Source organism: Nannobrachium achirus, assembly GCF_963921795.1.
Source record: "Nannobrachium achirus genome assembly, chromosome: 20".
Taxonomy (NCBI): domain Eukaryota; kingdom Metazoa; phylum Chordata; class Actinopteri; order Myctophiformes; family Myctophidae; genus Nannobrachium; species Nannobrachium achirus.
In genome coordinates, this window is record NC_137827.1 from 23,420,270 (window position 1) to 23,434,075 (window position 13,806).

Below are 13,806 nucleotides of genomic sequence, written 5' to 3' on the forward strand. Positions count from 1 at the left end.
ACGCACGCACGCACGCACGCACGCACGCACACACGCACACATGCGCACACACACACACACACACACACACACACACACACACACACACACACACACACACACACACACACACACACACACACACACACACACACACACTATATTCCATAGCTAGTGCGATGGGCCTCTGCAATGTTGAAAGCAGATGTTTATGTTGGCTCTTTTTAGTAGTGGAGAGCTCCAATGGCCCCCAAAGTCCCACATGCCCCACTCTGCTCTGCTGGACTTAGCTGGGGTACCCCCCACTCTTTCACTCCGTTTCAACGGCGCATTTGGACAACAACAACAACAACACATATCCAGTGATCCACGCTGGCTTTTAATAGAAGGCGATGAGTTGATGATTTAGAGTTTCAACACCTCCAGTGTGAGTTGGGGAGTGGGGCACTGCTCCTCTCATACTGAAGCACAGCAGACAGACAACTGGTCCAGTATGAAAGGCAGACAGGTCCATTTTCCGAGGTGTCTCTGGTTGGCTGTAAAGATTTCATTTTTTTAATGTTCATTAATTGTCACACATGACATGAAGTTATTAAAAACGTCCTTTTAATCGTGAACAGAAAGGTTGTCGCTTGAGTGTGTGTGCGGGGGTTTATGTGTGGTGTGTTTGCGTTGATATTTGTGCCAATTTTCAAGGTGCCCTTGGAGTAGAATGCAACAGAATCGCCTGTCGAGTGATGGCTGGCTCAACTCTGCTCTGTCTTTTCAAAATCTGATTTATTATTGTCTAACTTCTTGCTCTTTCAACTCTCTAAACTCGCTGCGTTTTCTCTCCTTCTCTCTCTCCCAGTCTGCCTCTTGGACTGTCGTACTGTTGGTGGTGCAGTGGGGTAATACAGTGCTGAAAGTTTGAAAGAAGACTGATGGAGGGAGGCAGGGGAAGCACATGAGAGAGAGAGGGAGAGTGACTTGTCTGGGTTTCATTACGGCTTATTTATACTTGGTTGCATGCCAGTCTCTCGCACTGAACATAGCTGAACGAATAAGCGCACAATGTTGTGAGCTTGTGGATCGATCAGCAATCTTTGTTTTGTGACACAATGCACAAGTATAAATCGAGTTTGTGCACTTCAGCAGGGCTCAGATGAACAGATCGGACAAGGGAGAGGGCAACCGGCACCAGAGGAGGTTAAAGGTCAAATGGGAGCAGTGGTGGAAAAGCATGATTTTATGCGTTTCAAGATTTTTCTTTCGTTTGTGCGTTTCTCGTGAGTGTCCCAAGTCTCTTAACACAGAGGTCTTCGACAGGGGGTCCGCGACCCCGAGGGGGTCCGCGGAGGTATTTCAGGGGGTCTGTGAAATTTTTGCTTGATTAAACTATTTTTTATTATTGTCTTTAAATATTTTAAAAACATTTTCCACATTTGTGTTAAAAATAAATCTTGATTCTGTTCATTTTGAATAGCTTGTACACATGATTACTGTGCAATTGACAGATTGTTGATGGTATTGATGACATGGTTCTCAGTTAATTGCGACCGTCAGGTCGCAGTTTAGTATCAAAACCTCCACGGCCGTCCGTCCGTCCGTCACACCTTTGCCCTGCTCATATCTCCGCATCAGTATGACATCACACTGCTGACATCAGTATGACATCACACCGTACACAAATGACCCTTATATAAGACCTGCAAGAAACAGTTGTCTAAAACAGTGGTTGCTATGGTAACCAGTTGGTTGCTAAGGTAAAAAACATGGTTGCTATGGTAAACATTTGTTTGCTAGGGTAAACCGTTGGTTGCTAGGGTAAGAAAACATGGTTGCTATGGTAAACAATTGGTTGCTAGGGTAAACAGTTGGTTGCTAGGGTAAAAAAAACATGGTTGCTGTGGTAAACAGTTGGTTGCTAGGGTAAACAGTTGGTTGCTAAGGTAAAAAACATGGTTGCTATGGTAAACAGTTGGTTAGTAGGGTAAACAGTTGGTTGCTAGGGTAAAAAACCATGGTTGCTATGGTAAACAGTTGGTTGCTAAGGTAAAAAAACATGGTTGCTATGGTAAACAGTTGGTTGCTAGGGTAAACAGTTGGTAGATAATGCCGGTCTTATATAAGGGTCATTTGTGTACGGTGTGATGTCATACTGATGTCAGCAGTGTGACAGGAGATAAGCGACCAACGGTCGCTTATCTCCCGATTAGGGAGTCTTACTGGTAAGGTATGTTTAGAAATCGTTGTGGTATGGCCACCCTCCTTGCTGTACCTTGTACATGTATGTTTAAAATATATATATATATATATATGTTGTAGCCCCGACCCCCCCCCACCCTACGAGGTGATAGGGGGTCCCTGCTCAATCTCCACAAGTTTTTCATAATTTCCAGTTGTATTCTGGGATTTGTAGTCCAGAATGGCTCGCGGGTTGCGGGAGAGTGTATTTTCTGTGAAACACTGAAAGCACAGACATGATGCAGAGATCTACGTCCTTGGCGGTGAATGTGTTCATGTCCTTGTGGGTGAACGTTGGGTGGTTGGTGAGCGTCACAAACGCAGACAGTATCAAAATCTTGCTGGTGGGGATGATGTCACACTGTGACATCACAAGTTTGCGAAATCCTATATTCAAATTGGCTACTGGGCCATGTCACTCTGACTCTGACATACTGTAACCATAAGTTCCCAATATAGCTATGCCCAAATATGGAGTGTGTTGTCTAACCTCAATGAGTCGTCATGACATCCGGTGAAAACAAATCAGTCAGTTTCACAAAAGGGGCATGCCCATGCCCATATATGGGCATATGTACTGATGACATCAGTGATACAGTACATGGGCATAAAAGGGACAAGGTCGGAGAGATAAAGATCTCCATACAGTATATGGGCATATTGGTAGGATCAGCGGTGCGACTGGTTGGTGTAAGGGCCTCTAGTGACTTAAAGGTCCGCTGTTAGCCCCGAAATTATAATAGTATATGATACAGTAAGTCATGTGGTCTCTCTCCCGTGTGGATCCTCAAACAGTCTCGAAACTCAGTGCATAGTTCCAGAGGACTTGAGGGAGTGCAGTGTCTAGGGTGAAGTATGTGCGATCAGCGGTTATCAAGAACCACTGATCTGGCGGATATGCCCATATATGGGCATGCCATATATGGGCATAAAGGGACATGGGCATAAAGGGACATCAGGCATCTCCATATATGGGCATAAAAGGGACAAGCACAGACAAAACGGGTATTGCATAACCGGGTGAGGAAAACATTCCCTACTTGCATCGCTCCCGACTTGCATGGTCCCCGAGTTGGCCTCTGATGAGTCTAGTTGTTGATATAGGCCGTAATGAGGCTGTATCTGTTGTTGTTTAAGTGTGCGCATCATTGGCTGCTGGGTCCTATTTTTTGTTTCCCAGCTTTAAGTTGTTTTTATTGTGCTCATGTATGCTTGTATGGGCGCAGAGCATGTGTGAGGGCAGACAGTCGCTACAGGGCACATGTTAGTCGTTTAGTTGGTTTTCATCAGCTCCCCTCTGCGTTCTGTTGTTTATACTCCACAGTTCTCTCTTTCTGTTGCTCTCTCTCTATCCCATTCCTTGCTCTCTTTATCTCCTCTTCGTCTCTCAGTCAGTTCACTCTTCTGCTCTCTCAAATAGTCTGCGTTTGTTTGGACCTCAGCCTCTTTAATTCCGGGTTCATTTCATTGTCATGGAGACTCCGGCAGGTCTTTTGGGTCTGACTGCTTCAATGTGGGAGAGAACACAGTCGCCTGAACCACGGTGTGGAAATCCCCCCCCCCCCCCAGCCTTTTATCTGCACGGCCTCAAATTGAACAGTCCTACAGCGTCCAGAACAAGTATCGCCTTTCTCACTCAATAGCCACGGTCAAGGGCATGAGAAACTGGAGTCTGTATTTCCACCAAATGGTAGACAGATTGAAACCCCAGCCTTTATTAATAATTATGGATTGGAGGAGGGTTTATTTTTATTTATTTATTTATAAAAGGTAAAGTAGTAGCTACTGTACTGGCAGTGTCATTCGAACGAACAGCCAGAGCCGAGCTGAGTGGAGTGGACATCATTTCAGGTGTAACGTTTGATTAGATTTTTATTAAGGATCCACATTAGCTGGTGCCATAGCGACCAGCTAATCTTCCTGGGGTTCACATGAAAGCATACAAACAAATTTGTATGTTAATATTGCCGTGTTTAGGCCTCAAAACACACCTTGTAAAGACATTTAACAGTCTTTAATAATAATTTCTTATTTTAATTGTACATTTTCCACAGTTGTTCTGTTTTTGTTTTCTTGATGCTGTTTTAGATGCATGCGTAAAAGGATGCTGTTATGCTAAATGTATACTTTGTTACACCGGTGTTGCATGCAGTGTAGCCTGAAAATACCTGATATATATAGTAGACAACGCATCGCGACATGTTGTAGATGGGATACTTTCTGCGAGCAACAAAGTATACATCAGGCTTTAGTTTGTCACTAAACCCGTGCACAGAACACTAGTGAGATACCCACACTCTGATTTGCCAATCACTGTGGCATTGTTAATCAATACGTGATTAATACTTTCTCTATATTCTTCATTCATGCGTCATTACTTACCCAGAGTTTTCACAATGTGTGTTTGTAGCTATGTTTTGGTTTTCGTGCACCACAGGATTGTTCTTTTTCATATTTTTATTTCATCATTTGCTGGGCCGGTGGGCTTTCCACACCGCAACCCAAATTTCAACAGCACATTGTTGTTCTTTAAAAAAAGTTGAAAAAAAAGATTTCCATCTAAGAATCCTTGCAGCAGTTGATCAGTCAGCCAACGCTGTGTATTGAACCACGACCAACATGCTCACTCACTGTTCTAGTTATGACTCTTCCCAAAACCGACTTCGCTGGAACTGAAAAATGTTGTCAGACTAAAGTCTCATTTCCAAACCAGTCAGTCAAGAACTGGTGGTTGTTACCTCTGAGGTTTGATTGACGCTAAGCCCCATGTCTTCCAAATGGTTTTTCCGTTGCTTTGTCATGCTGATTGCATAGAAGGCCATAGTTTCCAATACTTAACAGCGTGCTAAACAGAGACAATGAAGATGATTGTGTTAACGTTTTCTCTCTGCTGTGGTTTCTTCAGGGTCAGACGGTGTCTCTCCAGCCTGTGGCCAGGATAGAAGAGACGCTCTATCAATACCAGCCCCTTCACATCGAAACATACGGGCCGCCGGTACCACAACTGGATCAACTCGATAGACTTGGGTATGAAGTCCTGCACACACTTACAGTATCTACACACTTAACTACACACTTCCGCTGCGGACATGGATGGGGTCGTTTACCCGCTTCTTCAAACCACCAGAGTATAACAGAGGTTTCAGTTTGCGTTCCGAGACAGAAGCACAGCGATCAGGTTCACTGCTCAAACAATAAACTGAAATCACGGGACTGATGGAATTTCAAATGGAGTTGGCTTCGAGCTCTTGTCTGTTGTTGGAGCGCATTGCTAAAGCAGAGCAGAGAGCCGCTACGCTGTTGGCCTCGTCTGGGAAGCCTGGCTCCTCTCACTGAAGTCTCCCCTGATTAGCTGGGAGGGTGGAAGCAGGGTATGGGGGGTAGAGAGAGAGAGAGAGGGAAGAAGAGAGAGAGAGAGAGAGAGAGAGAGGGAAACAACCGGTATTGGCCTGCTAGAAGCCGCTACAGTGCCTCTGCAGGAGTGTCCATTAACACACACAGGAAGTGCTTTCCCCCCGACGGCCCCCATGGGCCAATCAATCCACGACGCCATTGGTCCAGTCCTCACCAAACACAGGCCATCCATCAGACAGTTCAGCACCCTGCCGTCTGCACTGCAACTGGCTGGCACTAAAGCCTGCCCACACACTGGGAAAGGCCTGCTTGTGAGAGAGGCAAATTTAGATGATTTTTTTTTGTTCTTTTCCTTTTTTTTAAGACATTGATCGGTGGAAACCTTCTGTGATGTTTCAGCCTTACTGTAACCGCCATGTTGCTGAGATGTGCACATTTGAACATGTTTAAAGGAATAGTTCACCCAAAAAATAACTTTTTCCTATCAATTACTCACCCCATTGAATTCATGGATATTTGTTTATTGTTTTTGTCGCATTCCTAAACCAATAATTTGATGACCAGCCGTGATTCCCTATGGAGACAGAGTCTCAAATATAAGGCTTTAGAAATTAAACAAAAACTAAAAAATATCCATGAATTCCAAGTCTCCATGAGGTGAGTAAAAAAGGTAATTTTGGAACTATCCCTTTAAGCCCTATTTCTTTAAAGAGGGTCCAAACTCCAAACTATTTAAAAGCATTTATTTTACGTGGCTTAACTCATTGACTGCCAAGGCCCGAGTTTCCCGAGTTATTACAGTACTCCCAGGCTGCCACAGCCCGAGTTTCCCGAGTTGGAAGCCATTTTGAAAAAAAAAAAAAAAAAACGTTCAAAAACTTTTTTTTATAAAAAAATTTCTAAAAATGCCTCAAATGTATTAGGCATGATCGCAATTGCGAAATTGCATGTTTAGCCCCATAACAAACACATCTTTCAAAATGTCAAAAATGGCTGTTTTGTCTGACTTTGAAGGCTTGTATCTCATGAATGCCTGAACGGATTTCCAAGCGGATTTTTTTGTTTGAAAGCTGTTAAAACGTACTACACATATGGTGCACGATCTAGGCATGGGCGTGCAGGATCCGTGCACTAAAAATTGATCCGTGCACTAGAAATTTAGGAAGGTGGCAGTGTTTGTTTTGTCTGACTTTGAAGGCTTCTATCTCATGAATGCCTGAACGGATTTCCAAGCGGATTCTTTTATTTGAAAGCTGTTAAAAAGTACTACACATATGGTGCATATATGGTGCATGGGCGTGCACGATCCGTGCACTAAAAATTGATCCGTGCACTAGAAATTTAGGAACGTGGCATCCTGGTACTTGGCGGCCATCTTGAAAAGGGCATTCAATGAGTTAATATGCTAAAACATGACCTGTATGCTTTTGGAACCCAAAGGGCACCCAACTATATATTTCTTGGACACTATCCAAGAAAAATATTCTTTTCTTGGAGACTATCTATGTTTCCTATATTTTAAGCTCTGTTGTGAATCTTCTAATTTTGTGGCACTTTATCGTGTCACATCTATACTATAATTTTGCGAATGTCTGTCTGAGTGAGTGTCTGTCTGTCTGAGTGAGTGTCTGTCTGTCTGAAACAGCGTTTTTCCTCGGTGGCTGGAGCAATTGATCTGAAATCGGCAATTGGCTGGCCCTCTTTCAGATGTTGTCATGCAGATCGGTACACAGTATCTCTGTAGCCTTTTAACGAAACGGGTATTTCTTACATTGATGCTCCTACATATTATCATGCAAGCACCAGAAAGTTACTTTCCATCCCTCATATACTGTGTGCACAGTGCACACCCCATAACCCACACACTGCACATCATTTCAGAGCTCATATCTTTGAACGGGTAAGGACTAGTCTATACTATAATTTTGCGAATGTCTGAGTGAGTGAGTGAGTGAGTGTCTGTCTGAAACAGCGTTTCTCCTCAGTGGCTGGAGCAATTGATCTGAAATCGCATCACCATTAGCATATGAACACACCTGACATAACTGTGAAGCCCGTTTGTCACTTTCACAAATCATATGCTGTATATTAGCATTTTTATGGTGTATCTACTATCTATTCTGCATCTAGCATGAGGCACATCTATTCTGCATCTAGCATGAGGCAAAATGTTTAACCAGCTCTGTGTGTGTGTGTGTGTGTGTGTGTGTGTGCAGGCAGGCGGGTGTGTGTGCAGGCGGGTGGGCGGGCGGGCTGGGGGACGGGGGGGGGGGGGGGGGGGGGGCGGACGGGACAGTATCTCTGTAGTCATTAAACGAAACGGGTTTCTTACATTGATGCTCCTACATCATGCAAGCACCAGTTAAAGTTACTTTCCATCCCTCATATACTGTGTGCACAGTGCACATCCCATAACCCACACACTGCACATCATTTTGGAGCTCATATCTTTGAACGGGTAAGGGCTAGTAGTATTAATTGTGCACAAAGAATGCTACTATTGATTTTTGTTTCATTTTGTTTGCATTTACCTAATTACGTTAAGAGGCAGCTAATTATGGTGGCTGTTTTCCCCATAACGGATTGGAGGAGTTTAGGTAGAATAACTGGCACTTCTTTACATTATGTATGCAGCGGAATGCTGAGGTTCAACTTCTTTTGGCCAGGCTAATCAATATGCAGATGAAACACGTCGCACAATATTTGCTGCATGCTGGAGCTGAGTGGGGGCAAAGGGGGGAGGGGGCGGTGTCAGCAGTTCAGTGGTCCTGGTGGACCTGCACTGAAGAGGAAGGTCTTTGCCACTGAGATAAATGACGCCCGGCTCAATGAGGAATGCCAGTCCCTCCGGCACACAGGCCACAAGCAACGGCACAGACAGGCCCAGTCTGACAAACCACAACTCCCAGGATGCAGTGTGTGTCTGTTAAGTACAACCCAGAAATACTGCTGACACTTCTGCGCAGTTGGCGATTTGCGATTCAGCTGGGTTTGGTTTTTTTCGCAGGCACACTCGGACGTAGAGTACATAAACGCACACATACTTAAGCACGCGTGCACATCGTTCCACAGTCACTCAAAGCCAGTAGGACGTTATAGTGCCATACGCTCTCCCACTCACCCCCATTGTTCCAACCCCAGCTTTTTGGCAACAATAGAACTCTGTGTGATGTGGTAAGATTGAACAGCGTGTGTGCGGACGAGGAGAGCGAGAACACAGACCCAAGTTGAACGAGTGAAAGTGAATCCCCTGTGTTAAGCGTCGAGGCTCCTATGACCTGTGAAGGGAATCTGGGTGAATGTGTGAGGGGATCGGGATGTGTCTACGTGTGGATGAGGTGAGGGGGGCCATGAGGGGCCAGGCGCTTATTTTTAAAACAGGGCTGTTTGTCTTGGTCAGGGCCCACAGTGACAGCAGCACCCAACGGTGATTTGTCTTGGACACGGGTGTCAGAATGGGACTGGAGAGTTGAGCTCACACGCTGGCTCCCCGGTGGCCCCCGGGGCCCTCTGGGGCCCCTCGCTCCGCCCGGTCTCTGCACGACCGGATGTCCAGTCCACACAGGCCTGACCGGAGGCTCGCGTTTTTGTTTCAACTCCCTCTTTTCGTCCGCCGCCCTCTTTCTCTCTCCCACTCCGTCTCACTGTCTGTCTTTTTCGCCTTGTCCCTTTGCCCCCCAAAAAACCGCAGGAGCACTGCACGCCTGCCAGGAAAAAGATAGGCCACGCCCCTCTCTCTCTCTCTCTGTCTCTCTCTCTCTCTCTCGCTGTCTCTAACTCTGCCGGCTGTACCTGAATAAATATGGGCTGAGCGGAGCTCTTATTAAAGACAGCTGCCTCAATACTGGAATAAAGAAAAAGGTCTGCGTTTTCAAGCAACAGGGGCCTCTGAAAGTGTCCATTCAGCTTCCAGCGCCTCTACCACACACACACACACACACACACGCGCATACATGCGCGCACGCAACCTTCCATATGTGTTTCCTCTGATGTGTATAGGTGTGTATGATTTGCCACAGACAGTGTGAGGTTCCTATGATGGCATCATGATGCTGTCTTTCATTGACTAGCACATACCCACAACTGTGGGTATGTGTGTGTGTGTGTGTGTGTCTGTGTGTGTGTGCCGTGCACAAGACACAAGCGAGAATAAAGGACTTCTGACAGCCCTTGATGGAATGACACGCCACGGCTTCTTGCTCTTATGTTGAGCATTCAAAGCCTTTAATAAACAAAAATGTTAAATTAGAAGCGAGTACTCTCCACATGTAAGTGTTCCAGTTATCCATATTTATGTTGTCAAAGTACTGCCTAGGAGTCACAAAATAAAGGAGCTTGGGAGATGTTTACTCTGCCATGGCTGTGATGTGAATCGCAGCACATAGTGAAGCCGCGCCTCCTCACGGACACAACCTGAACACGAGCACTTGTATATACATCTTAACACATGTTACTGTTCAAGTCACGTTCGCAATGTTTGTTAGGAGGGATGTTATTGTTTGTTTGAGGCCAAATGTACAGATTCCGGAGAACCTGACAGAAGAATTAAGTATCTGCCTCCTTTGTTTGTGTGTGCCGATGAGCATGTGGTGTCTGAGTTTGTTTTCTACAAGACGAGCTTCTTAAGATCTGGCTGCGTAGGCGATGAAAGACTAACTGGGATCTTGGACAAGGACAAATCATAGGGGGAGCTGGGGGGTGAGGGGTTGGGGGTAGAAGAGGAATTGGCAGCGGCACATTGAAGAATTCAACTCAAACCTCAAGTGCTGACAATGAAAGCTAGAGAGAACAGTTGTTTGTGTTGGCACAGGGCGCCCTGAAATTAGTCCATCTTCCTGACAGGGGTTGCTCAACACGCTTCGCCAAATGCCAGTGCGGATAATATTTTGAAGTTTTCGCCCTCCTCCTCCTCCCCCTCCCCGCCACGGCTCTCTATAATTGGTGGAAAAAGTGAGGTTTTTCTGCTGGGAGTGCTTGTCAAGCATCCGTCTCTCGTCGGCCCGGGTGAAGGGGAGCAGCTGAACGAGTCGGGGTGTTTAGTCTGGTGCTCCTCTCTCCTGGGGACTCGCTGCTCCGCACCGGAAAGTAGTGCTTCTTCTCTAGACTGAAGGCTGGAGCAGAGCACTGGACACTTGGCTGAGGGCTTACGAGGTGCAGATAACAAGGCCGGTTTGCTGCATTGTCACCTTCATAAGACCATCACTGACAACGTCCACTCTCCCCAATCCTACCCACCCCAGCCCAATGTAACTGTCTAAATCTTCATTCTTTAACCGTTAGTGGGCCGATCCCAATACTTGCACGCTCTGCTGGCGCAGAATTAGGCCATACATGGCCACGAGTGCACAAGGCGCAAGTTGGCACCTCGACAGAGTGCAGTCTAGTTTTATTTGGCATAGCCTTTCCACACATCACTTTTCATGTACATTATTACAAAATAATTGCACGCCCACACAGATACCCACACACGCGCACACAGACACTCACAGACAGTCAGTGTCTAAGGTACACTGATTTGAGGCTGGCTTTGCTTCCTGGTCTGGATGTGAGCCAGAGGTTAATGGGTCTCTGAGTGATGTAGTCCTCCTGCCTGTGTATTCTCTAGCAAGGGTGTCACACCAAATTCTGGGTACAAGGATTCACTCACATTCTGTGCTTTAACTATTGAAAAATAGCAGATATACAAGCTCTCTGTGCCGCGCTGTGAGCTTGTAGATCTGCTATTTTTGAAAAATTGTGAAAATTTGTCTGAATATGTCCAAATCCTTTTAAGGTTTTAAAAAAAAAAAAACTATGTTTCTATGTCAGTGGTGCTCGTACTTTTTCATGTAAAGGACCCCCAAAATGATATGTATTTGGCCACGGACCCCCCCATCTCAAAATATTTAGTTCCAGGGACCGCCCAGAAGCAAAATTTTAGTTACAAATGTTCACTTAAAAAGTACATATATTCAAAGATTTGCACACATTTTCACGACTTTTCAAAAATAGCAGATCTACAAGCTCGCAGCGCGGCACTCGGTGCCGTGCTGTGAGCTTGTAGATCTGCTCTTTTTTTCAATAGCTAAAGTATAAAATAATTAAGGCCCCTCCACCTTGGGCCCTAGTTACCATTCCCACTCCCCCCCCCCCCCCTGTGACGCCCCTGTTCTCTAGCTCCACTCCTAGCCCTTGGACTGGTGCATGCTGGTGTGGGGGCAGGCGGGTATGTTTGTCTGCCTATGTACGATGCGTGTTATGACGGTGTCGATATTCCAGGCAGACTGCACTTCTAGCCTCACGTTCTGACAATGGCCTTATTCCAGGTTTTGTTTCTTCACTTTCACACCACTGAACAGGTCTGTCTCTTTGAGTTGGCAAGCAAAGCAGCTGAGCATGGACCTCATGTCCGCTATTACTAAACCACAGTACATTATTCTATAAGATCTAAGCTGCATACAATCATTACCATTTACAATTTGCCATTTAGCAGACTCTTTTATCCAGAGCAACTTATAAAGTGCAAGATTGAAGTAAGAACCCTAGCCAACCAAATGACAGTTGTAAATGGTCAAGTCAAGAAAACAACGAAGTGCTGCAAAGTAACTATAATTCCAGGTACAATATGATGCTTAACATTTGTGGTCATCAAACGGTGAACAAGTAAACAACATACAGTATATACTGTCGCGTCTATCATTATGATCACAGGATCAACATGGGAATAGCATAACTCCAATGTGGATCTCATACTTGGCTAAAATGTAGATCCAGTCGGTAGCCAGTCTGTGACATTAGTCATCTATGAGGTCACTCATCAAAGACCTATCAATGACATATGACTCCATATTTGGGCCCGGTTTCAGCCCGGTAGAGTCCCATTGACTTCCACCAGGCTAGGTGGTTTACTGTGAGCTGTGTCAGGGCCAGGGGTTGCAGCCGATATAGGACACGAAATTATGCTTCAATGACATACGGTTGAACCTTTTGCATTTGTGGCATCCCTGTGGGCAAAATAGAAAGCACTTTTGGAGGTGCACCCAACTACACCAGCTCTATAGAGTCTATAGAGCAAGGGTTCCCAAACTTTTCAGGTTGCGACCCCTCAAAATAATCTGATTTGAACTGGGTACACCCCACCCTGTCGAGCACGAATTGAAGCCATTACATTTAGTTTGACTCGTTTCCACAGAAAATAGGCGAACTACAAGCTCACAACGCATACGGACAACTGCCTATCCGACCGACTTAGCGCAGGGCAGCACACTCCCTTGGGTCCTCACCGATGAGCCGAGGACTGAGTCCTGGACTTCGAGAGTTTGAAGTCGTTCTGTCCCATATATGGGCATGGTTCTGGACAACGGGATCTCCTTAAGAGAAAGATGTGGGGTGGAGTGTCTTCCTTGGGCTACTGGGAATGTGCATGCAAAGCTTTACACCTCTCTGTCCAATGGTGTCTGAGACTAGCTGTGCACAGGCACACAGATGGATACACACACACAGAAAGGGGTGAAAACATTGTCTTCACCTCAGGGCTTGACGAAGTCAAGTGGTCCAAGGAATGATGAGTGCTAAAGGGTGAGGTAGAGTCTGAAGCGGTGAGTTTTCAGACTGTGGACGGAAATCTGGAGTGAGTCTACAGTCCTGATTGAGTCGGGAGGTCATTCCACAGATTGCGAGCTAGGATGGAGAAGTCTAAGATGCTTGAAGCAATGGCCAGCAGAGTGTCGTAGCGAAGGGAGGGATACGTCTGGGGACTTCTAAATTAGTTGGTTGCTGGAACGGCTGCAAGAATGCCCACTAACAAACCCACGCCTACGGCTTTTGGAAACTAATCATGTCACTGCCACAATTTGATGGACCGCCCTAAAGACTTTGGATTGGTTTAGCAATGCTGTTTTTTTGGGAGGTGCAGGCAGTGCAAGCCTCGCGCTGTCAGTCGTGCATACCGCAAATGACGTGCGATTGAAAGACAGAGAGTTTAATAACCTGAAATAATAATAGGCGGTCTAAATATAAATGTATGTTTTTACCTCTTTTAGCTTGATATTACAATAAACTTTGCAAAGAATATATGGTCATTGGTCAATGGTGGGTCAAAACGTGGGGTCTTAAGTGTGCAGGAAGGGGTGTGGGTGCCATGCCCTTGATTGCTGTGTAGGTCATCACCAGTGTTTTGAATTGGATGCGGGCAGCAACTGGAAACTAGTGAATGGAACGCAGAAGGGGAAGACGTGTAAATGTACTCTCGTATCCTTCTCGCTCTCT

At 45.7% G+C, this 13,806-nt stretch overlaps 1 protein-coding gene across 1 annotated transcript in view; it reads left to right on the plus strand.

Moving 5' to 3' along the window:
* mnat1 (MNAT1 component of CDK activating kinase) overlaps positions 1-13,806 on the plus strand; it is a 58,656-nt gene that overhangs the window by 29,637 nt on the left and 15,213 nt on the right. Inside the window, exon 7 of the mRNA XM_080750419.1 lies at positions 5,111-5,232. Coding sequence (XP_080606545.1) covers positions 5,111-5,232 — 122 coding nt within the window. The remainder of the gene's footprint in view (positions 1-5,110; positions 5,233-13,806) is intronic.